The 25291-nt window shown below is 40.0% G+C and overlaps 1 protein-coding gene and 2 long non-coding RNA genes across 4 annotated transcripts in view; all 3 read right to left on the bottom strand.

The window, feature by feature from the left end:
* Nucleotides 1-267: 267 nt before the first annotated feature.
* Nucleotides 268-25291, bottom strand: part of LOC103511193 — an 86006-nt gene continuing 60982 nt past the window's right edge. Inside the window, exons 3-7 of the mRNA XM_026825014.1 lie at nucleotides 20427-20761; nucleotides 9112-9271; nucleotides 8144-8314; nucleotides 844-1022; nucleotides 268-322 (exon numbers count right to left, since the gene is read on the bottom strand). Coding sequence (XP_026680815.1) covers nucleotides 268-322; nucleotides 844-1022; nucleotides 8144-8314; nucleotides 9112-9271; nucleotides 20427-20761 — 900 coding nt within the window. The remainder of the gene's footprint in view (nucleotides 323-843; nucleotides 1023-8143; nucleotides 8315-9111; nucleotides 9272-20426; nucleotides 20762-25291) is intronic.
* LOC113468202 lies at nucleotides 4910-6179 on the bottom strand. Of its 2 annotated transcripts, none has more exons than XR_003392049.1 (2): nucleotides 6045-6179; nucleotides 4910-5284 (listed from the first exon to the last, which is right to left on the bottom strand). It is a non-coding gene; the product is annotated as an uncharacterized LOC113468202 (long non-coding RNA). The 2 variants fall into 2 exon arrangements; XR_003392048.1 differs by lacking the exon at nucleotides 6045-6179 and adding an exon at nucleotides 5920-5983.
* On the bottom strand, nucleotides 12636-14047 carry LOC113468200. The gene is made up of 2 exons (XR_003392047.1): nucleotides 13940-14047; nucleotides 12636-13550 (listed from the first exon to the last, which is right to left on the bottom strand). It is a non-coding gene; the product is annotated as an uncharacterized LOC113468200 (long non-coding RNA).

Raw genomic sequence — 25291 nt, 5'->3', positions numbered from 1 at the left:
GTAAGTGGGGAAATTTTATATGTGATCATAGGGCCAGGGGTCATCTGGTCTCAACAAGTTTGTCCCCAGGTCTGGCTCTTCAGGGGGTCCAGAACGAGCAGTATTTTTACGTCTTTGATGATATCTCGTAAAATTTAGGATATCTGCCAAACTCAAATACCTACATAATTTATAAACATGTCCCCAACTTTGATCCTGGGTAGCATTGTGGAGGAGCAGGTGTTGTTGGTGAAGGAGGAGGTCTGGGACATCTTGGATCTGGTGATCCTAATCTTGTTTTCTCTCGACGTTCTTGTTCCAGAACCCGATCAGCTTTTTCTTCCTGGAAACAAATATGTTAGAATTGGAATTTATTTAGGGAATTTTATTGTGTTACCTAAGCTCCTAAGCATGAATGTTTGTCACAATTTTTTTGATGGCAAATGGTTCTACGGATTTCATTTCATTTCATCCCTTGCTTTTTTTTTCAGATATTTCAACCATTTCCTAAATTGTCCTCACAAGATTGGGTGCCTTTTACACTCATGAACAAAGTACTGAAGCATCAAGTTCAAACATCTGATTGGTCAAAATTTCCTTTTTTATTTAGCCTTTGAGTTTGACCTAAGAGGGAATATTTCTGTTCATAAATATAAGTGCTCAAACTTTTGTCACGGTTGTTGGGGTTGGTGAAGGTGGAGGTCTTGGACATCTAGGGTCAGGGGATCCTGGGTAACATATCGGTGGTGGTTGAGTTGTAGGACGTGGAGTGGTTGGAGGAGGAGGTGGGGGTGGACGTGTTGGACATCTAGGATCATATGATCCTGGGTAACAAACTAGAGGAGCTGGAGTTGTTCAACTTACCGTGGACATCCCTCAGCGTCTGTCAGCTGGATCTTGGTGGTTTCCGGACTCTCATAATCCTCAGTGGCGTAGGCCCAACAATCGCGGATTCGCACGTCGTATTTGCCTTCCGAGTCTTTGATGTAGATAAGTAGGGTGAGGGCTTCACCGATCTTGATGATGCCGTCGATGGGCGAAATCTTGAACGATTGAAGAGGTCTTGGACATCTAGGGTCAGGGGATCCTGGGTAACATATCGGTGGTGGTTGGGTTGTAGGACGTGGAGTGGTTGGAGGAGGAGGTGGTGGGGGTGGACGTGTTGGACATCTAGGATCATTTGATCCTGGGTAACAAATAGGAGCTGGTGTGGTTGTTGGGGTTGGTGAAGGTGGAGGTCTTGGACATCTAGGGTCAGGGGATCCTGGGTAACATATCGGTGGTGGTTGGGTTGTAGGACGTGGAGTGGTTGGAGGAGGTGGTGGGGGTGGACGTGTTGGACATCTTGGATCATTTGATCCTGGGTAACAAATAGGACCAGGTGTAGTAGTGGGGGTAGTTGGGCATACTGGAGGACGTGGAGTGGTTGGAGGAGGAGGTGGTGGGGGTGGACGTGTTGGACATCTTGGATCATTTGATCCTGGGTAACAAATAGGACCAGGCGTAGTAGTGGGGGTAGTTGGTTTTCCGGACTCTCATAATCCTCAGTGGCGTAGGCCCAACAGTCGCGGATTCGCACGTCGTATTTGCCTTCCGAGTCTTTGATGTAGATGAGTAGGGTGAGGGCTTCACCGATCTTGATGATGCCGTCGATGGGCGAAATCTGTAAAGATGGGGGGTAGTTGGGCGAGGACATCTAGGATCAGTTGATCCAGGATAACACACTAGAGGAGGTGGGGTAGTTGGAGATGGTAAAGGTGGTCTCGTCGTTGGTTGTGGTCGAGGACATCTAGGGTCACTACTACCAGGATAACATATGGGACCTAAGGTTGTAGTCTCTGGAGGAAGATATTCTATTGGATTATATGTAGACGATGGGAATTGTGGACATCTGGGATCAGGAGAACCAGGATAGCAGAATGGAGTGCTAGAACTAGGTGTAGACGCAGGGGGCAATGGTGGTCTTGTGGAAAAAGTAGGAGGTTTGGGACACCTTGGATCTGTTGAACCGGGATAGCAGAATGGTGTTGTTGGTGGAGCAGGTGTTGTTGGTGAAGGAGGAGGTTTGGGACATCTAGGATCTGGTGATCCTGGGTAGCATTGTGGAGGAGCAGGTGTTGTTGGTGAAGGAGGAGGTCGGGGACATCTAGGATCTGGTAATCCTGGGTAGCATTGTGGAGGAGCAGGTGTTGTTGGTGAAGGAGGAGGTCTGGGACATCTAGGATCTGGTGATCCTGGGTAGCATTGTGGAGGAGCAGGTGTTGTTGGTGAAGGAGGAGGTCTGGGACATCTAGGATCTGGTGATCCTGGGTAGCATTGTGGAGGAGCAGGTGTTGTTGGTGAAGGAGGGGGTCTGGGACATCTAGGATCTGGTGATCCTGGGTAGCATTGTGGAGGAGCAGGTGTTGTTGGTGAAGGAGGGGGTCTGGGACATCTAGGATCTGGTGATCCTGGGTAGCATTGTGGAGGAGCAGGTGTTGTTGGTGAAGGAGGGGGTCTGGGACATCTAGGATCTGGTGATCCTGGGTAGCATTGTGGAGTAGCAGGTGTCGTTGGCGTTGGTGTAGGAGAAGGAGAAGGTCTAGGACATCTAGGATCATTTGACCCTGGGTAGCAAACAGGAGGAGCCGGTGTTGTTGTTGGCGAAGGTGTAGGAGGTCTTGGACATCTGGGATCTGGAGACCCTGGATAGCAGGCGTATGTTGTTTGAGGAGGAAGATATTCATTTGGCGGTCTGCTGGTTGTCCAGAACGAGCAGTATTTTTACGTCTTTGATGATATCTCGTAAAATTTAGGATATCTGCCAAACTCAAATACCTACATAATTTATAAATATGTCCCCAACTTTTTATTCAATAAAAACCAATTCACAATTAATATGTAATTTGTACCTTGACTTTTTTCAGTTTGAATTCTTTTTTCTCAGTTTTTTCTCCCAGAACTAATGTTAATTGGTTTGATTCCTCTCCCAAAAAATGGCAAGTCCAAGTGAAGAAACTTCTGTAGTTTTCTGTAGCCAGGTGCAGGAACATCTGCTCAGCTAGAAAGGTTTTACTCGTGAATTTCCTAATTGATATAAAGGAAGAACACATTTTTTTATTATTTTTTATTGCTGCATCATGCATTTATTTACAAATTAAAAAAGATGTTTCTTCTCTCTGGCAGTTTTTACAACTCACTGAACATTCTTCTGACCTAACAAAATGGTATACAAGACCCTAAGAGGTCTGGGACATCTTGGATCTGGTGATCCTGGGTAACATTGTGGTGGAGCAGGTGTTGTTGGTGAAGGAGGAGGTCTAGGACATCTTGGATCTGGTGATCCTGGGTAGCATTGTGGAGGAGCAGGTGTTGGAAGACCCTAAAATAACAAAAATGGTATACTTTTGTATACAAGACCCTAAAATTTATTCTTAAAGACCAAATCTGTCTGGTATACAAAAAAGAGCCTAAAACTTTGAAAAAATACAGGTAACTGAGTATTGTCATGAAATTATATAAAAAATCGATTAGACAAAAAGGTAACATTGCATTAATAATTACGTACTTCCGCATTGCGTTGCATTACTCTTCTTAAAGAGGTAATAATATGTGAAAAGAAGTGTTGTTGGTGAAGGAGGAGGTCTGGGACATCTAGGATCTGGTGATCCTGGGTAGCATTGTGGAGGAGCAGGTGTTGTTGGTGAAGGGGGAGGTCTGGGACATCTAGGATCTGGTGATCCTGGGTAACATTGTGGAGGAGCAGGTGTTGTTGGTGAAGGAGGAGGTCTAGGACATCTAGGATCTGGTGATCCTGGGTAACATTGTGGAGGAGCAGGTGTTGTTGGTGAAGGAGGAGGTCTGGGACATCTAGGATCTGGTGATCCTGGGTAACATTGTGCAGGAGCAGGTGTTGTGGGTGAAGGAGGAGGTCTGGGACATCTAGGATCTGATGATCCTGGGTAACATTGTGGAGGAGCAGGTGTTGTTGGTGAAGGAGGAGGTCCAGGACATCTAGGATCTGGTGATCCTGGGTAACATTGTGGAGGAGCAGGCGTTGTTGGTGCAGGAGAAGGTCTAGGACATCTAGGATCTGCCTGGGTAACATTGTGGAGGAGCAGGTGTTGTTGGTGAAGGAGGAGGTCTAGGACATCTAGGATCTGGTGATCCTGGGTAACACTGTGGAGGAGCAGGTGTTGTTGGTGAAGGAGGAGGTCTGGGACATCTTGGATCTGGTGATCCTGGGTAACATTGTGGAGGAGCAGGTGTTAACAGGGTCAAGAGGTATACCAGAGACTTGTTTTCAGAACCAAATGTAGGTAACCGTGATACCAATGAGGATACTAAGATAGGTAACCATTGCTTGATCAGCGGGGTATCATTGAGAGAAGATAAGTTAATAGAAGAAGTAGACGAATAAAACAAATAAGAAAAAGAGACTAAGGTAAAGACCAAAGAAACTAAGAAGAAGATAGAAAAAGAACTGGGTAACATTGTGGAGGAGCAGGTGTTGTTGGTGAAGGAGGAGGTCTAGGACATCTAGGATCTGGTGATCCTGGGTAACACTGTGGGCCAGCTGGCGTTGTTGGTGGGGGTCTTGGGCATCTGGGATCGTTTGATCCTGGGTAGCATACTGGGGGAGCAGGTGTTGTTGGTGCTGGTGCTGGAGGTCTTGGGCACCTCGGGTCTGGAGATCCTGGGTAACATTGGAGGCTGGCCGGCGTTGTGGGAAGAGGTCTTGGACATCTAGGGTCTGGAGAACCAGGGTAACATGATGGTGGTTCAGGAGTTGTTTGTGGAACATATTCAGGACACCGTAGGTCGTTGGTTCCAGGATAACAGTTAGGGGGCACTGTGGGTTTGTTCGGACGAGGTCGGTATGTTGTTTCAATGGTCGGTATGGTCGGAGTATAACTTGGTCTGGCAAACAGTTAGGGGGCACTGTGGGTTTGTTCGGACGAGGTCGGTATGTTGTTTCAATGGTCGGTATGGTCGGAGTATAACTTGGTCTGGCGGGCTCAGGGGTGGTGGTAGGGTAGTATGTGCTCGGATAGCTCGGAGAACTTGGTACGTAGACAGGAGTAGTTGGGTAAGATGGTTGACTAGGATAAGTTGGTCGTGTTGGGTATGACGGTTGATTTGGGTACGAAGGTTGTTGAGTCGGGTAAGAAGGTTGACTAGGATAAGTTGGTCGTGTTGGGTAAGATGGCTGACTAGGTACATAGATGGCTGTAGTAGGTCTCTGTGGGTATACAGGGGTTGTTATGGGTTCCCCTGGGATTGGAGTTCCGACACCACAGCCGCCTTCACATTGTCCAGTGCAAAGCTGAAATAAATAAAACACAAGTCATATTGGTTTGATTATACCACTCAGTTACTTGTTAGTAATCAGCTTAACTGCACACACAAAAAGCCCACTCCGAGGCTTAGGTCTGCACCAAAGGATGGATTAAGCTTCTACAAATATTTGTTAGTAGTGCAATATTGGACGGTTATCAATTTTTTTATCTTTATTACTTATTTTTTTTCCAAATTATTTGTTAGTAGTGCAATATTGGACGGTTATCAATTTTTTTATCTCTATTACTTATTTTTTTCCAAATGCAAAAAATGTGTTTCGGTTGTTCTGTCGATGTTGGGTCACAGGAGGACTGGATGGTTCCAAAACTAGAGTTGATTTGAATGGACAATGAACCAAGTTTGAAGCAAGATGTGAACCTTCTACCTGATTGAGTAAATTAACTGGTGCTTTAACTCTCTGTCTGTTGCCTTATGGCTAAACTGGCCAATACCCTGTAGCATTTTAGACACATACCCCCCACTCTTCCTCGTTATCTGTGTTCGTCCCCACTCAAATGCTGAGATGCTGTTCAAAATGCTGGCATCAATGATGGGGATTAAAAAACTAAGCCTTTGGCTACAGTTACGACCGTGTCTGTTGTAACATCAACTCCAACTCACCTCAATGTTACATGTCAGGAACACTTGTGGACTGTCGGGGAATTTGAACGCGGACAAACTGTTGAAAAACTAAGCCTTTGGCTACAGTTACGACCGTGTCTGTTGTAACATCAACTCCAACTCACCTCAATGTTACATGTCAGGAACACTTGGGGACTGTCGGGAAATTTGAACGCGGACAAACTGTTATAGGAGACGACTGTGACGCCATCTTGTTTTCTCTCGACGTTCTTGTTCCAGAACCCGATCAGCTTTTTCTTCCTGGAAACAAATATGTTAGAATTGGAATTTATTTAGAGAATTTTATTGTGTTACCTAAGCTCCTAAGCATTGATGTTTGTCACAATTTTTTTGATGGCAAATGGTTCTACGGATTTCATTTTATTTTATCCCTTGCTTTTTTTTTCAAATATTTCAATCATTTCCTAAGTTGTCCTCACAAGATTGGGTGCCTTTTACACTCATGAACAAAATACTGAAGCATCAAGTTCAAATATCTGATTGGTCAAAATTTTCTTTTTATTTAGCCTTTGAGTTTGACCTAAGAGGGAATATTTCTGTTCATAAATATGAGTGCTCAAACTTTTGTCATACATCTAGGATCTGGTGATCCAGGATAACATACTGGAGGAGATGGTGACGATGGAAGTGGTCGCGGACATCTAGGATCTGGAGAACCTGGGTAACATTGTGGTGGAGGAGGTGTTGTAGGTGTAGGTCTGGGACATCTAGGATCATTGGAACCAGGATAACATACTGGAGGAGCAGGAGTAGTAGGAGGAGGAGGTGGTGGGGGTGGACGTGTTGGACATCTTGGATCTGGTGATCCTGGGTAACATACAGGAGGGGGCTGCGTTGTAGGACGTGGAGTGGTTGGGGGAGGAGATGGACATCTTGGATCATTTGATCCTGGGTAACAAATGGGAGCTGGTGTAGTTGTCGGAGTCGGGGAAGGAGGTGGTCTTGGACATCTAGGGTCAGGGGATCCTGGGTAACATATCGGTGGTGGTTGGGTTGTAGGACGTGGAGTTGTTGGATTTCCGGACTCTCATAATCCTCAGTGGCGTAGGCCCAACAGTCGCGGATTCGCACGTCGTATTTGCCTTCCGAGTCTTTGATGTAGATAAGTAGGGTGAGGGCTTCACCAATCTTGATGATGCCGTCGATGGGCGAAATCTGGAACGATTGGAAAAGCACAAAGGAAAATGTGTGATTTCTTCTATTTATTGGATCACAATCCTTTTACAGCATTTTAGGCTTGATTCCTACCGAATAGCGACTGCGCCATGTTTAGAAATGAAGGTAGGATGGCCGACGATTCGATTCCCGCCCGGGGCGGATTTTATCCTCAACGGATAATGGTCATTCTCGGACAGGAAGGGCTGGCTTTCTCTTATCCTGTCTTCCTTTTTTCTTCCGAAATCTGGAAAAGCACAAGGGATATAAAGGAAAATGTGTGATTTCTTCTATTTATTGGATCACAATCCTTTTACAGCATTTTAGGCTCGATTCCTACCGAATAGCGACTGCGCCATGTTTAGAAATGAAGGTACGATGGCCGACGATTCGATTCCCGCCCGGGGCGGATTTTATCCTCAACGGATAATGGTCATTCTCGGAAAGGAAGGGCTGGCTTTCTCTTATCCTGTCTTCCTTTTTTCTTCAATTTCGGGACTATAAGACCTTAGCAGTTAGGTACAGATCCCTCTATCAAACATCTTAAAAAAAAATACAAGGCATTTGCCTGAGGAGAAGATAGAGGTGGTCTTGGACATCTAGGGTCAGGGGATCCTGGGTAACATATCGGTGGTGGTTGGGTTGTAGGACGTGGAGTTGTTGGAGGAGGTGGTGGAGGTGGACGCGTTGGACATCTTGGATCATTTGATCCTGGATAACAAACTAGAGGAGCTGGAGTTGTGGGTGTAGTTGTTGGAGTTGGTGAAGGAGGGGGTCTTGGACATCTAGGATCTGGGGATCCTGGGTAATCCTGTCTTCCTTTTTTCTTCAATTTCGGGACTATAAGACCTTAGCAGTTAGGTACAGATCCCTCTATCAAACATCTTAAAAAAAAAATACAAGGCATTTGCCTGAGGAAATGTCGGTTGGGTTGGACGTGGAGTGGTTGGAGGAGGAGGTGGTGGGGGTGGACGTGTTGGACATCTTGGATCATTTGATCCTGGGTAACAAACTAGAGGAGCTGGAGTTGTGGGAGAAGATATCTTACCTGTGGATAGGTTCCACGTTGAATGTCCATCCAGCAGTCTATGGTACCCGAGTTACCGGACGGGACAGATACCACCTCCAACATGTCCACTTCAATGGGTTTGAAGAAGACAGTCTTATCATTGATCAGACTCGTGGGACAGGACAGCTTCCTAGCTAGGTCCCAGCTCTCCTGTAATGGTTGAATAAAAATCGTTTGTTTGAGATATGTACCCACCGATAGCTAGCCGTAGCTAGCATACAATTGTTAGATGGTGGCTATTAACAAGATTTTTAGATGTTAGCAGTTAGATGGTGGGATATCAAATTATTAACTAGGTAGCTATCAGACTCGTGGGACAGGACAGCTTCCTAGCTAGGTCCCAGCTCTCCTGTAATGGTTGAATAAAAATCGTTTGTTTGAGATATGTACCGATAGCTAGCTGTAGCCAGAATACAATTGTTAGATGGTGGCTAATTAACAAAATTTTTAGATGTTAGCAGTTAGATGGTGGGATATCAAATTATTAACTAGGTAGCTAGTTAGGCACTAGGTACTAAATACCTACTGATAACATCAAATTATGTAGGTATTAAAAAAAACTTATTAACTATTAATTAACAAGATTGGAAGTTGGACGGTAGCGTAAGCTATTATCTGTCTTGTAAACACTAGGTCACGGGTTCGATCCCTGCCCATTAATTAACAAGATTGGAAGTTGGACGGTAGCGTAAGCTATTATCTGTCTTGTAAACACTAGGTCACGGGTTCGATCCCTGCCCGGGGCGAACTTTATTCTAAACAGATAAGGTTAGTTCTCGGAACGGCTGGCTTTTTCCTATTCTGTTTTCTTTTTCGCTTCGATTCCGGGACGATAATACCTCAGTTTCAACAGTTTCCTCTGTAAAACCTCTTTAATATGATGTAAGTGTGAAGATGATTCTGTTCCAAATACATAAAACCTTTTTCAGATTGCGAGAATGACTTACCAATACTTGTTCGTCGGTTTGAATAATGATGGTGTTTTCGACTGCCCGTCCGAAGCCACAGCTGCCCTCTCTACATTCTCCTGGGGAAGGCTTGGTACCGCACTCCTTGGCTGGGATGTTGAACTGGTACACATTCTGATTGGAACCCGCTAGGACGTAGCTGAAACGAGAAGAATATCAAAACGCTTAATCGTAAAAGGTACTAGGAGAAAGCCAGCCGTTCTGAGAACAAATTTGCCCCGGGCGGGAATTGAATTTGCGGCCTAGCGCTCACCCAAGGCAGAGACGCTACCAACCAAGCTAACTAGGCTGGTGAAATTGAAATTCCTTGCACAAGAGAATTGAGGGTCGGTTATCATTATCAATTTATCACCAGAAATTCTAGAATACCAGAAATCTGTGGGATGACTGTACTTCATGCACAGGGAAGGCAGAGACGCTACCAACCAAGCTAACTAGGCTGGTGAAATTGAAATTCCTTGCACAAGAGAATTGAGGGTCGGTTATCATTATCACCAGAAATTCTAGAATACCAGAAATCTGTGGGATGACTGTACTTCATGCACAGGACCAAAGAATGCCTTCTGTAAAATTATATGAACGCCTAACATGTATTTTATGTATGCAATGCGCAATAAATGTTGGACTCGAGAAATTTAAATGTAGGATTGTAGGCTGTTATTTACCTCTTTTGTGTAATAAATGTAATAGGTAATACCTGGGAAGGTACCTCCTATTTATCTACTTATGAGCCTGTTAGAGTAAGTTTCAAAAGAATACCAATCTACGTAAAAGTGATTTTCGGAAGAGTTAGTTGAATCTTCAACAAGATAAGGACATACACGGTGGCGTACCGTGGTCTAACTTCGGTTATCATTATCACCAGAAATTCTAGAATACCAGAAATCTGTGGGATGACTGTACTTCATGCACAGGACCAAAGAATGCCTTCTGTGAAATTATATGAACGCCTAACATGTATTTTATGTATGCAATGCGCAATAAATGTTGGATTCGAGAAATTTAAATGTAGGCTGTTATTTACCTACCTCTTTGGTGTAATAAATGTAATAATACCTGGGAAGGTACCTCCTATTTATCTACTTATGAGCCTATGAGAGTAAGTTTCAAAAGAATACCAATGTACGTAAAAGTGATTTTCGGAAGAGTTAGTTAAATCTTCAACAAGATAAGGACATACACAATTTTAAGCAACCAGAGACTGATACTTACAGAACATACATACCTTCTACCTCCGTGATTGTTTGTACAGAAAATAAAAAGATGACTACCTACTCAACATAGGTTTTGAAGTTTTTTTTTATTTTTTCTGATATTCATAATTAATTTTATTGCTAATTCCAAATCCATTAATTTTAATTACCAAACTGCACAGCCTGATCATAGGTAATTATCTACTTCATCTAACTAACCAGTAAAGTGTTTTTTTACTTTTTACTAGCGAGCTTTGACTCAAAATGATTTCATGGCAAAGTTGTGATGTGTTAAGAGTCAAGGACGCTAACCTTTTTACATGGTTTTTTACCTTCTCAAAATCACTAAAATATTCCTATACCTACGACTTTTTTTCATGTGAGTAGTAAAGTTGGATACCTCCAATAGATGATAAATCTTAGAGAAAAGATGACATTGGTTGAGATTTAATGATTGGAAGCACCAGTAGGTAGGTATGTGAGAAATGATGATTTGTAGGTAATGAAAATGATGGAGATCAGGTTTAATGTGCCTGGGTAACATTGTGGAGGAGCAGGTGTTGTGGGTGAAGGAGGAGGTCTGGGACATCTAGGATCTGGTGATCCTGGGTAACATTGTGCAGGAGCAGGTGTTGTTGGAGAAGGAGGAGGTCTAGGACATCTAGGATCTGGTGATCCTGGGTAACATTGTGGAGGAGCAGGTGTTGTTGGTGAAGGAGGAGGTCTAGGACATCTAGGATCTGGTGATCCTGGGTAACATTGTGGAGGAGCAGGTGTTGTGATTTAAAGTCAATATTTAAGGGTATTTGAGTGGAATTTTTGAGTGTATGGCCGCCATACACGCCCTACATGGACGCTACGCCACTGGACATACACAATTTTAAGCAACCAGAGACTGATACCTACAGAACATACCTTCTACCTCCGTGATTGTTTGTACCTACAGAAAATGAAAAGATGACTAGGTACTCAACATAGGTTTTGAAGTTTTTTTTTTCTGATAGGTATTCATACCTAATTAATTTTATTGCTAATTCCAAATCCATTAATTTTAATTACCAAACTGCACAGCCTGATCATAGGTAATTATCTCCTTCATCTAACTAACCAGTAAAGTGTTTTTTTTTTTTACTTTTTACTAGCGAGCTTTGACTCAAAATGATTTCATGGCAAAGTTGTGATGTCAAGGACGATGACCTTTTTACCTTCTCAAAATAACTAAAATATTCCTATACCTACGACTTTTTTTCATGTGAGTAGTAAAGTTGGATACCTCCATTAGATGATAAATCTTAGAGAAAAGATGACATTGGTTGAGAATTAATGATTGGAAGCACCAGTAGGTAGGTGTGTGAGAAATTATGATTTGTAGGTAATGAAAATGATGGAGATCAGGTTTAATGTGTGACAATTGATTGAAAATCACAAAAGGTAGTTAGTTGTTAGCCACCACAAAGAGACATAAAATAAATATAATAATAGGTAAATAATAATAAAATTCTCCTATGCTGTCTTCCTTCTCTCTTCGCTTTTCGGAATGATAATAGGTATATTAAAAGAAGTTGAAATGCTACAGGTAAATTCATTAACTATCTACATGGAGGTAATAGATTTTATAGTGGCGTACTTTTTGATAAGTTTGATAGAGGAGACTGTAACTGCTAAGGTCTTATCGTCCCGAAAGCGAAGGGAGAAGAAATCCAGCCGTTCCGAGAACGAACCTTATCTGTTTAGGATAAAATCAGCCCCTGGCGGGAATCTAACAAACGACCTAGTTCTTACACGGCTGATTCGCTTCCTTTCAAGAAAACTAGGCTGGTAATAAGGCCTTCAGAATGATCAATGATCTCTACAACATCAGCAGTACAAATATCTCTTTAGCAGTGTCAACAATTTCTAAAGCGCAGTGGTACAAAGATTTTTAGCAGTATCAACAGTTTCTAATACAGAAGTCCAAAGATCTTTAGCAGTATAACTATCATCCTATCAATAATATCTTCATTGTACCACATACAATTGTATATTTGTACAAATAAAATTGATTGATATCTACAGCAACAAAGTCTTTCTTTACCAGTATTCTCTATTGCCTATTGAAAACGAACAGTCAAAGGTCTTCAGCGTTATCCACCGATTCAATTGTATCTGTCATATTCCTCGTATTTTATCCGATTCCACAGTAAATCCAGCATACACCACGACACAATAAAATTGTTTTTTTGACGTCCATTGTTTTCATTCGTCACTTGTCGAGATTTATGAGTCCCGTGCTTTTTTTTTTTTTTTTTTTTGTTTTTTTTTTTTTTTTTCTGAATTGGAGAAGGAAAGAGACTCCAATAGGGAAGAAATTAAATGAAAAGTTTAAAAAAAAGTGATATACCCAATAAATGTTTTTAACCTAATTTTTGGTACATGTTACAGATAAAGAGTACAGTGAATAGGGGGACTTTTTTTATCTCGCCTTTTCGCTGAGATTTTTTTTTTCTCTCTATCGGATAAGACGTTTTAACTCTGGAATACGAGGTCGTTCACGAGATTTTAACCAGTGTTTACACGGGACCAGTGCCTACTACTGGCCTCGAGTGCTGTGTTCTTACGAGACTACCACAAAAAAAATCCCAGACAAAGCTTGAAAAATTCCCAGACAAATCTGAAAAAAATCCCTCTAAAGAAATGAAAAATCCCTCAAGTAAGAACACTGCTTGTGTGTGTGATCCATCCATAACTCGCTGGCTTTTCTCTATGAATCCATGATCAGTGGGGGATTAAGTGGGATATTTACTCAGTGAAGGATAAGAGATTGGGTCTATACCAGCTTGATAGAGTTTCTCTATGAATCAATGATTAGTGGGATCTTTTCGGTACTTGTTCAGAAGTCACGTCAATGGAAGCTTTCACAATTTGAGTAGTGAACCGTGTTATTATACGGTTAGGTTAGGCACAAAAAGGAGCTTACTTTTTCATTATCGTGGCTTCTGAATAATTACCGTATTTTCTCAGTGAAGGATAAGCGATTGGCTCGATGGCTTTTCTCTATGAATCCATGGGGATATTGTAGGATATTTTCTCAGTGCAGGATTAGAGGGTCTTTCACGTGGCCGTCTGAGTTCCTCTAGAAGCGCTGGCTCCCGGCCTATTCTTGGCGGAATTGTAGTTGACCAAGGTCCGGCCGATGAGGTATTTATCATTCTTAATGTGCTCGTACAGCTGAATGAATTGCTCCACCTGAGGGGAAAATCGGAACAAAAACAGTTATAGGAAACTGGAAAAAATGCTTCTGGCAGTAAACACAGGGTATGTTCTATTCTATTTTTCTTTATTGCCTTTTCCCATACGTAAGGGGTTGACGTTTTTCGTCAGCCTCCCAATCAGCCTTAGGGTGATTGCTTTTGGGCTGACATTTGGTTTGGCTACAAAAATTTACGAGTATTTGTCTAGCACCCAATTTCAGGCTGGTCTCCTCCCTCTTTAAAGTCCCTAATTAGATATGTACCTACTACCTAGCTAATTAAATACTATTAGGTCCAGGATTTCAGCGAGGGGGGGAACAAAAGGGGGAGGGGCAAAAGTTCGCCCCGAACGGGAATCAAACCCGAGGCCTAGCGTTTGCTTACCTGGACGTAGATGACGAAAACCACCACCACGATCACCAAAATGAACGGATAGATCCTCCGCGCCACGAGGTTCCTCAGGGCGCTATTCCTTACGAACAGGGGCACTGTAAAAGATAAAGTAGAGTTTTCTAAAAAAATAATGGGGAAAAAAGATTAATTAATACTTCGTTTTTCGATTGCAAATATTTCAACGGGTTACTTTCTGGTGTTCTCGTGTTGAGCCAGCACCTAAATGGGAAGTATTGTGTCTCTTCTCGCCCATCTGATGAGAGGCATACTACGGGATGGGCATGCTACGACACAGACCACAAGCGTCCAATGTAGCAGTTGTTTCATAGCTACGAAATAAAAACGGCGGTGAAACACTCATCTTTTTTTTTAAAAAAAAAAAACTAACACCTACCGAACTACATAGATACGAAGACTATGTAGGTAACTAGTAGTACAAAATATTATGTACTGTAAATTTTTAATGCAACATGGTAAATTGTAAATAATCTTCCTCACCTATGCTCCCTTGTAAGCGAAATGGGCAATGGGCATAGCCAAACAGTTCTATTCTCACATCATTCACGTCGGCGCGGCATGTTTTTATAGTCGAGTTATGACTATTTACTATCAATACTCTTCGTTTGTATAAATACAAGTATATGTACATCATAAAGTAATAAATACTCATACAAGTAGATTAACTCAAACAATAAACACAGAAAAGAGGGCGTATCTATTGCTACTGCAAGTTCTATAACTGAATCCAAAGTTAACGAGTTTTGACTTTAATTGTGCATTCGACTTCTTCAATCAAGTCACCCGGTCATTTAGAGATATGACTATAAATTTAAAACCTAGTGGTCAAATAGTTGAACTCTCCACGGCTCCGATGTGTCTGGGGCAATAGGTTTAACCACATGGGAATATAGGATAATTGCCATGTCTGACTGGCGTAGCACAGGGGAGTGGTTTTCAGCCCGAATGGTTGATTCTCGGGGTCACAGTTTGAGGAAAACTTAGTCGCATTGAATTGAGTAATCGTTAAATATTTGAAGAGGGATTTATAGAGGGTAATCTGCGGAATTCAAGGTTAGGGATCATGGGTTCGACTCCCAGTCCTGGATCAGAACCAAGTATCAATTTTAATTACCAATCACTAACACCTACCGAACTGCATAGATACGAAGACTAGGTATGTAGGTAACTAGTAGTACAAAATATTACGTACCACGGAGAACATGGAAAAAAAAAAAAAAAACTAAGAGCTTGAAAAATATCGATAGGATAAATTTAAATTATAAGGTTATAACATTTATTGTGAAGGAACGGCTCTCTTTATTGTGTTTCAATGTTTTGAACAATCCTAAATGAGAGTAAACTCCGGTAGGACCAACAGTTGATTTTAAACAATATACAACAATTCATTTAATTTTTAATTACCAATCACTAACACCTACCGAACTGCATAGATACGAAGACTAGGTATGTAGGTAACTAGTAGTACAAAATATTACGTACTGTAAATTTTTAATACAACATGGTAAATTGTAAATAATCTTCCTCACCTATGCTCCCTTGTAAGCGCAATGGGCAATGGGCATAGCCAAACAGTTCTATTCTCACATCATTCACGTCGGCGCGGCATGTTTTTTATAAAGAAAAAGAAGACAACGGAGAAAAGGAATAAATACAGAAAATAACAGGAGGAGGACTAGGAAAAAAAAAGAGTTAGGAAAAAGCAGACGACGAAGAATTAAAAGAAACGAAAATAAAAAAGAAGATAGTAAGAAAGACAAGAGAAAGATTGCGATGGAGAAGACAACAAAAACAAATTTTCTGTTGCATAACAATACGATCAAGGTATTCCTCATAAAGACAAATGCGTGAGAGAAATAATCTTAATTGACGATCATGACCCATCTTCAAGTTCTTCAAGTTTATTTAATTTTATTTTAATTTCATCCATACTTACTTTTTATTGATCTACCGACCAATTTTTACTGTTCTTTAGATCTTAGAGTATGTATGAATATTGATATTATTAGTATTGGATTGGAATTTCATTGAGACCAATTTTTACTGTTCTTTAGATCTTAGAGTATGTATGAATATTGATATTATTAGTATTGGATTGGAATTTCATTGCCGACCAATTTTTACTGTTCTTTAGATCTTAGAGTATGTATGAATATTGATATTATTAGTATTGGATTGGAATTTCATTGAAAAAAAACGTATTTTGGGGTTAAGGATTTAACGTGCTACACAAGTCATATTGGTTTGATTATACCACTCAGTTACTTGTTAGTAATCAGCTTAACTGCACACACAAAAAGCCCACTCCGAGGCTTAGGTCTGCACCAAAGGATGGATTAAGCTTCTACAAATATTTGTTAGTAGTGCAATATTGGACGGTTATAATTTCATTGAAAAAAAAAACGTATTTTGGGGTTAAGGATTTAACGTGCCTATAAGGCTCCGGTCGTACAGTCCATGTGGTTAGGAAATTCATGTACCTAGGTCTTGTTTTTCTCTAACTTAAAATAGGTATCAATACAATAATTTTCAATTGATTAATATTATTTGTAGTTAATCCTCCTAACATTGTTTGCATGGTTGTATCATGTCCATTGTCCATACATGGACGACGGCCGTCCACACTGCGTGGACAAGATAGATTCAACTCGTCGACCATGTGTGGACACAGCTTATTGCATTATCATATTACCAAGTAAATGCCTCCTTTTTATTTTTTCCGCATAGGTATCGAAAATACAATATACGAGAATATTTTTTTTTCTTTCCAAACTGGGACCCGAACCTGGAACCTTCTGCGTTACCACTCGACCAACCATTCTCGCAAAGAGTCGATTTTTTTTTTTTAATAAGAATACTTTTCATTTATTTACATAAATAAATCATACATTCTAACAAATAACAGTAATGATATTAATAATGGAAAAAAATAATCACTTAATCACTTTGTCTAACAAGCTGTGTGAACTAAGATTCCCATCAAATGTTCTAGTCATGGTATGCAGGTAAATATTATTTAGAACTAATCAACTTTGAAACAAATAGCATCCTCATGTACTTATAGCATCCTCATATTCCTCTTGTACTTAATAGGTGGAGTATTATTTAATCTTTTGCTAGAACCAATAATGCGTGCCATTAGACTTCTTAAAGCTGTTATTTACTTTACCTCGGGTATACAAACTTTTGAATCATGATCTCATGATAAAGAGTTTTGTTAACCAAGTATGCTAGGAGTCTAGGAGACTGGTTCGGAAACAGTGTCCGTGCATTCCCAGAGGATGAAATTTGACATGTTTAACACATAAATATATGTAACACCTAAATTAATGGAGCTAAAGTTTTAACCTAATATTTTTTACTGTGTACCTACCTATTTGGGATTCTTAAAATGTGTCGTACTTTTCCTACACACGTAGCTATTAACTAAAATTGTGAGCATTAAATAAATGCATTAAATTATTCATCACTTCATCAGTGTCGATTCTCCAATAATACATAGGTGTGTAGTTCATATCCGGCTAAATAATAGCACCTGGGGTTCTGGGTTCTGATTTCAGACCGATTTAGAACACACTGCACCAGTAACCGTCACGAAGTCGTGTCAGAAACTAGAGGTCTTCAAGAGGTCACACCTAGTATCAACTCTAGAATCTGTTGAGCTCTGGCTCAACACACATGAATCATGACTGTGTCCTCCTAGCATACTTGCATAGTTAATTTATATCTACATTTGTAAAACACAAATGCAAATGCCAAACAAAGACATACGAATATCTATGTTCATAATGTACTAACTTGCATGTAGAAGAATCATGTTCAATAAGCAAGCTGTTAAATTAACTGGAGATTTACATTTTATTTGTACCAAAGTACCACCTTTGAAATCCCTATTTAAGATTGTCATCAATAGTCTCTTCGGTCCTTTTCTTAGTTTTCTTTCATGGCTTTCCTGTGAAAGGGTTTTCCTGAAGGAGGGTTTTTGTTTATTTTTTTTTTTTTTTTTTTTTTTTTTTTTTTTTTTTGAAATAGAATGGATGCATGGTTCAAATCACGATATAACGTAATGGATAAAGTCGTCAAGAAAACGTTTTTTACATTATTTAATTCATTTACAGAGGTTTAACTTTAACGTCATTTTATAACTGCTTCTTTACCCTCTATTTAGCGACAAGCTACCCGCCTTCTCTTGAGGATGTATAAATTCCAGTCCTCAGTAGATCACTTAATGTTAAGCAACGTCGAGTGAGGTAAACAAATGGACGACCGTCTGGGTACACATGAACGTCTAAAAGCTCATAATACCTATTACCTATCAGAGCGATTGGCCCAATCAGGTGTGACTTGAACAAAAATAGCCAATCAGATCTGACCTAACGCTTGACCCGGGAATATCTGCCGAATATTAAAATTAAAAATACTGATAAAGTTGAATCTAAAAAAAAAAAAACATTATAAGATGAATGAGCAATAAAAATGTTATCTTTTCTGTGTTAATTTTATTGTTTCTGAACACCCACGACCGAAGTTTAATGTTACCAAATCATCACAAAATGTGCTTAATCTTATGCAGACAAACATTGGAACTTTCTTCTAAATGCCAAATTTTTACCTATCCTTAAAAAAAAAAATCCATAAATTTCAAGTTGTACCACTAATTTTATAGCATTTTAGATTTTTAACATAGTTTATTTTTGATTTTGTTTGAGTTAGGTAATCGTACAATGAGCTAACGTGTCACCGAATTAAAATTTATCACAATCCCACTATTCACTATAATTCCCACTAATCCCCCATTATTTTCAGTGGCTTTATGAGAATCTCCAAAAGTGTTCGGATCCTTTTAAATTATTGTAGGTGATGTATATTATTGTTGCATTTGTTCAAAGTACCTACGTTCCGAGAACGAACCTAATCTGAGTTGAAATGCTACAGGTAAATTCATTAACTATCTACATGGAGGTAATAGATTTTATAGTGGCGTACTTTTTGATAAGTTTGATAGAGTGAACTGTAACTGCTAAGGTCTTGTCGTCCCGAAAGCGAAGGGAGAAGAGAGCCAGCAGTTCCGAGAACGAACCTTATCTGTTTAGGATAAAATCCGCCCCTGGCGGGAATCTAACAAACGACCTAGTTCTTACACGGCTGATTCGCTTCCTTTCAAGAAAACTAGGCTGGTAATAAGGCCTTCAGAATGATCAATGATCTCTACAACATCAGCAGTACAAATATCTCTTTAGCAGTGTCAGCAACTTCTAAGCGCAGTGGTACAAAGATCTTTAGCAGTATCAACAGTTTCTAATACAGAAGTCCAAAGATCTTTAGCAGTATAACTATCATCCTATCAATAATATCTTCATTGTACCACATACAATTTTATATTTGTACAAATAAAATTGATTGATATCTACAGCAACAAAGTCTTTCTTTACCAGTATTCTCTCAACAGTTTCTAATACAGAAGTCCAAAGATCTTTAGCAGTATAACTATCATCCTATCAATAATATCTTCATTGTACCACATACAATTGTATATTTGTACAAATAAAATTGATTGATATCTACAGCAACAAAGTCTTTATTTACCAGTATTGCCTATTGAAAACGAACAGTCAAAGGTCTTCAGCGTTATCCACCGATTCAATTGTATCTGTCATATTCCTCGTATTTTATCCGATTCCACAGTAAATCCAGCATACACCACGACACAATAAAGCGTTATCCACCGATTCAATTGTATCTGTCATATTCCTCGTATTTTATCCGATTCCACAGTAAATCCAGCATACACCACGACACAATTGTTTTTTTGACGTCCATTGTTTTCATTCGTCACTTGTCGAGATTTATGAACAATAACCATCTCGAAACATTTAACATCCGAGGAACCTCTACACTTTCTCTTCGTTACGTCTTCAAAGTTCAACTTTGAAACCCAACATAATTAGGCATTACTTGGTAATATCATTTTTTTCGAAGCTCGATTGTTGAGTTGTTCGCATTTTAAGAATAGACGAGAAGTACCAACTTGGGAACGCAGGTTAGTACGAGGAACGTTTCGGAATAATGAATTCTTCGTACTCGTAAGGTGACCAGACCACTAGGCGATGTTAAATGTGTTAATGCCAAAGGTGTTCTGTCAAACAGGTAAGCCTCGGTGTTGGAGTGGCGACCTTTATGCCTGGGATTAAGTACAGAGTAGAGAACACCCCTGGCAAATCAGAGAGGTAATGCGACGAGTACTGAAGGAGTACTTGCGAAAAGTGACATTTCCTGTTCTTCCCTGCTCTTCATCAGAAATTTTCCTAGTGCGCATAAATAAAATATGTTGTCTGCACTTAATTGGAGTAACTAGTACTCTGCTACTCTGGAGGAACCAGAATGAACATGACTGGAACGTAACCTGTACCTACTTTAGGGAGAATCAAGCTCAAATCGCCAATCAAAACAAAGTACTTACACACAGTTAGGATTGTTCCTCTGGCCCTTGCTGTACACGATGCCGTTGAAAGGCTCCAGGAACTCCAAACTGACAGCCATTCCCTGGCCGTCCGGGAAACAGTCGACGTCAATCTTCTTCAGATCCACATGATGTCGCGACGTCTCGGCTTGGTAAGCGCCGTTCTGTCGCGTCTTGATGCGACGACCAAACTGACGCGTGCGTCGACTAGGCATGAGGACGCCATCTTTAGGATTGGAGCTGCGCGTCACTAGACCATGTTCGTCAAGGTCGTCGTCTTGAGCGACGTCGATAGGGTTGATACCGTCCGTGAGCTTCTCTAACGCGGTAGAGATCTGAAACAGAGGCGAGGGAAGGGAAATGAGAATTTACCTTTAGAACGGAGAACAGTGGAAAAAAAAACTATGAGCATGAAAAATATCGATAGGATAAATTTAAATCATAAAAAGGTTATAACATTTGTTGTGAAGGGACGGCTCTCTTTATTGTGTTTCAATGTTTTGAACAATCCTAAAAAATTTAAATTATAAGGTTATAACATTTATTGTGAAGGAACGGCTCTCTTTATTGTGTTTCAATGTTTTGAACAATCCTAAATGAGAGTAAACTCCGGTAGGACCAACAGTTGATTTTAAACAATATACAACAATTCATTTAATTTTTAATTACCAATCACTAACACCTACCGAACTGCATAGATACGAAGACTAGGTATGTAGGTAACTAGTAGTACAAAATATTACGTACTGTAAATTTTTAATACAACATGGTAAATTGTAAATAATCTTCCTCACCTATGCTCCCTTGTAAGCGCAATGGGCAATGGGCATAGCCAAACAGTTCTATTCTCACATCATTCACGTCGGCGCGGCATGTTTTTTATAATCGAGTTATGACTATTTACTATCAATACTCTTCGTTTGTATAAATACAAGTATATGTACATCATAAAGTAATAAATACTCATACAAGTAGATTAACTCAAACAATAAACACAGAAAAGAGGGCGTATCTATTGCTACTGCAAGTTCTATAACTGAATCCAAAGTTAACGAGTTTTGACTTTAATTGTGCATTCGACTTCTTCAATCAAGTCACCCGGTCATTTAGAGATATGACTATAAATTTATAAAACCTAGTGGTCATAATAGTTGAACTCTCCACGGCTCCAATGTGTCTGGGGCAATGGATTTAACCACATGGGAATATAGGATAATTGCCATGTCTGACTGGCGTAGCACAGGGGAGTGGTTTTCAGCCCGAATGGTTGATTCTCGGGGTCACAGTTTGAGGAAAACTTAGTCGCATTGAATTGAGTAATCGTTAAATATTTGAAGACGGATTTATAGAGGGTAATCTGCGGAATTCAAGGTTAGGGATCATGGGTTCGACTCCCAGTCCTGGATCAGAACCAAGTATCAACTCTAGAATCTGTTGAGCTCTGGCTCAACACACATGAATCATGACTGTGTCCTCCTAGCATACTTGCATAGTTAATTTATATCTACATTTGTAAAACACAAATGCAAATGCCAAACAAAGACATACGAATATCTATGTTCATAATGTACTAACTTGCATGTAGAAGAATCATGTTCAATAAGCAAGCTGTTAAATTAACTGGAGATTTACATTTTATTTGTACCAAAGTACCACCTTTGAAATCCCTATTTAAGATTGTCATCAATAGTCTCTTCGGTCCTTTTCTTAGTTTTCTTTCATGGCTTTCCTGTGAAAGGGTTTTCCTGAAGGAGGCCTTCAACCCAACCATAGACCAAGGATTCCTGTAAATATTGAGGCCCTTTTTCAGAACTTAGCAAGTTTCAGGGCTTCGTGGTTTCAGGTTACTTCCAGCTTTTTGACGGCACGGGGTTGCGATGGTCTTCAGACTTAGAGGTTGGGAAGTTGAGTCCAAGTCAAGTCATAAAATTTACTGTAGTGTATTAAGCGGGGAACGACATTTACAAGCATATATTATGCTTAACAATTCTTTAGTTCCCAATCGGACGTCAAGTCATAAAATTTACTGTAGTGTATTAAGCGGGGAACGACATTTACAAGCATATATTATGCTTAACAATTCTTTAGTTCCCAATACAGGGTCAAGAGGTATACCAGAGACTTGTTTTCAGAACCAAATGTAGGTAACCGTGATACCAATGAGGATACTAAGATAGGTAACCAGTAACCATTGCTTGGTCAGCGGGGTATCATTGAGAGAAGATAAGTTAATAGAAGAAGTAGACGAATAAAACAAGAAAAAGAGACTAAGGAAAAGACCAAAGAAACTAAGAAGAAGATAGAAAAAGAGGACAACGGAGAAAAGGAATAAATACAGAAAATAACAGGAGGAGGACTAGGAAAAAAAAAGAGTTAGGAAAAAGCAGACGACGAAGAATTAAAAGAAACGAAAATAAAAAAGAAGATAGTAAGAAAGACAAGAGAAAGATTGCGATGGAGAAGACAACAAAAACAAATTTTCTGTTGCATAACAATACGATCAAGGTATTCCTCATAAAGACAAATGCGTGAGAGAAATAATCTTAATTGACGATCATGACCCATCTTCAAGTTCTTCAAGTTTATTTAATTTTATTTTAATTTCATCCATACTTACTTTTTATTGATCTACCGACCAATTTTTACTGTTCTTTAGATCTTAGAGTATGTATGAATATTGATATTATTAGTATTGGATTGGAATTTCATTGAAAAAAAACGTATTTTGGGGTTAAGGATTTAACGTGCTTAACCTTTTGCGTACAGAATCAATTTCATCAGAATCGCTCTTACGGTAGGATTCATGTCCCACATGAAACTCAAGCGTTGTTGTTACAGTCAGACGTAAACAAAACATTTTTTTCAAATACGGTAGGATTCATGTGAGACATGAAACCTCCGAAAAGCGATTTGTGGTAGGCTTCATGTCACACATGAAATTGTTCCCTCGCTTTTAATTTATTTTCTTTTTTTTCCTAGTTGAGATAGAAACATCGTTTTTTTTTTGTCTTCTTCGGAAATCTTCGGACTATAATTCCGAATGCTTTTGAATCATAATAAACAAACACCGGCTTTTCAGTCTGCATTTGAAAGGAGCAAAAGATACACAAGTTCCTAGGCACGTCCTACCGTAACGCCTCCTATCTGTAAAAATCAAGCCGACCGTAGCGAGTAAATCTGTAGCTTCATGCTGGACATGAATCCTACCGTATCGCCAGATTTAAGTTATATTTCTCCTACCATAATGGCGGAACCATGATTTCATGTGACACATGAATCTGTCCGCAAAAGGTTAAAAGGCTCCGGTCGTACAGTCCATGTGGTTGGGAAATTCATGTAGGTCTTGTTTTTCTCTAACTTAAAATATCAATAGGTACAATAATTTTCAATTGATTAATATTATTTGTAGTTAAGCCTCCTAACATTGTTTGCATGGTTGTATCATGTCCATTGTCCATACATAGACGACGGCCGTCCACACTGCGTGGACAAGATAGTTCCAATTCGTCGACTATGTGTGGACTGTGGACACAGCTCATTGCATTACCATATTACCAAGTAAATGCCTCTTTTTTTTCCGCATTGGTATCGAAAACACAATATACGAGAATATATATTTTTTTTTTTTTTTTTGTCTTTCCAAACTGGGACTCGAACCTGGAAACTTCTGCGTTACCACTCGACCAACCATGCTCGCAAACAGTCGATTAATCACTTTGTCTAACAAGCTGTGTGAACCAAGATTCTCATCAAATGTTCTAGTCATTGTATGCAGGCAAATATTATGTAGAACTAATCAACTTTGAAACAAATAGCATCCTCATATTTCTCATGTACTTAATAGGTGCTTAAAGTATTATTTAATCTTTTGCTAGAACCAATAATGCGTGCCATTAGACTTCTTATAGCTGTTATTTACTTTACCCCGGGTATTCAAACTTATGAATCATGATCTCATGATAAAGAGTTTTGTTAACCAAGTATGCTAGGAGTCTAGGAGACTGGTTCGGAAACAGTGTCCGTGCATTCCCAGAGGATGAAATTTGGCATGTTTAACACATAAATATGTAACACCTAAATTGATGGAGCTAAAGTTTTAAGGGGGCCTGAAACCATTTCTGTAGCAAGGGAAATTTCAGGCTGTTTAAGGTCCCCCAGTCAGCCTAGTTAGCTTAGTTGGTAGTGCGTCTGCCTTGTAAGCGCTAGGCCGCGGGTTCGATTCCCGCCCGGGGCGGATTTTATCCTGATGGGATAATGTTCGTTCTCGGAACGGCTGGCTTTCTCCTATCCTGTCTTCCTTCTCTCTTCGATTTCGGGACGATAAGACCATACACTGAGAAAAAACCAGGGTGCCGGCAGCCCAATCGGGTGACTGGGTTCCGGCACTCTAATATTGAACTCTCTATCGGGAAGCTCGACACTAAAATATAGCATTCCAACAGCCTAAATCAAGGGAAGAAACCCAATAATAGAGTTCTCTTCCACCCTAAACTTGTTGCACCCTGTCACCATTTTTTTTCTCAGTGTAGCAGTTACAGTTCCCTCTGTCAAACCTCTTAAAAAAAAAAAAGTTTTAACCTAATATTTTTTACTGTGTACCTACCTATTTGGGATTCTTAAAATGTGTCGTACTTTTCCTACACACGTAGCTATTTAACTAAAATTGTGAGCATTAAATAAAAGCATTAAATTATTCATCACTTCATCAGTGTCGATTCTGCAATAATGTATAGGTGTAGAGTTCATATCCGGCTAAATAATAGCACTGGGGTTCTAGGTTCTGATTTCAGACCGATTTAGAACACACTGCACCAGTAACCGTCACGAAGTCGTGTCAGAAACTTAGAGGTCCTCAAGAGGTCCTA

Source organism: Diaphorina citri, unplaced genomic scaffold, assembly GCF_000475195.1.
Source record: "Diaphorina citri unplaced genomic scaffold, Diaci psyllid genome assembly version 1.1 scaffold30, whole genome shotgun sequence".
Lineage (NCBI taxonomy): Eukaryota > Metazoa > Arthropoda > Insecta > Hemiptera > Psyllidae > Diaphorina > Diaphorina citri.
Note: the sequence above shows the minus strand (reverse complement) of the source record. Positions and strands in the feature narration are given on the sequence as shown.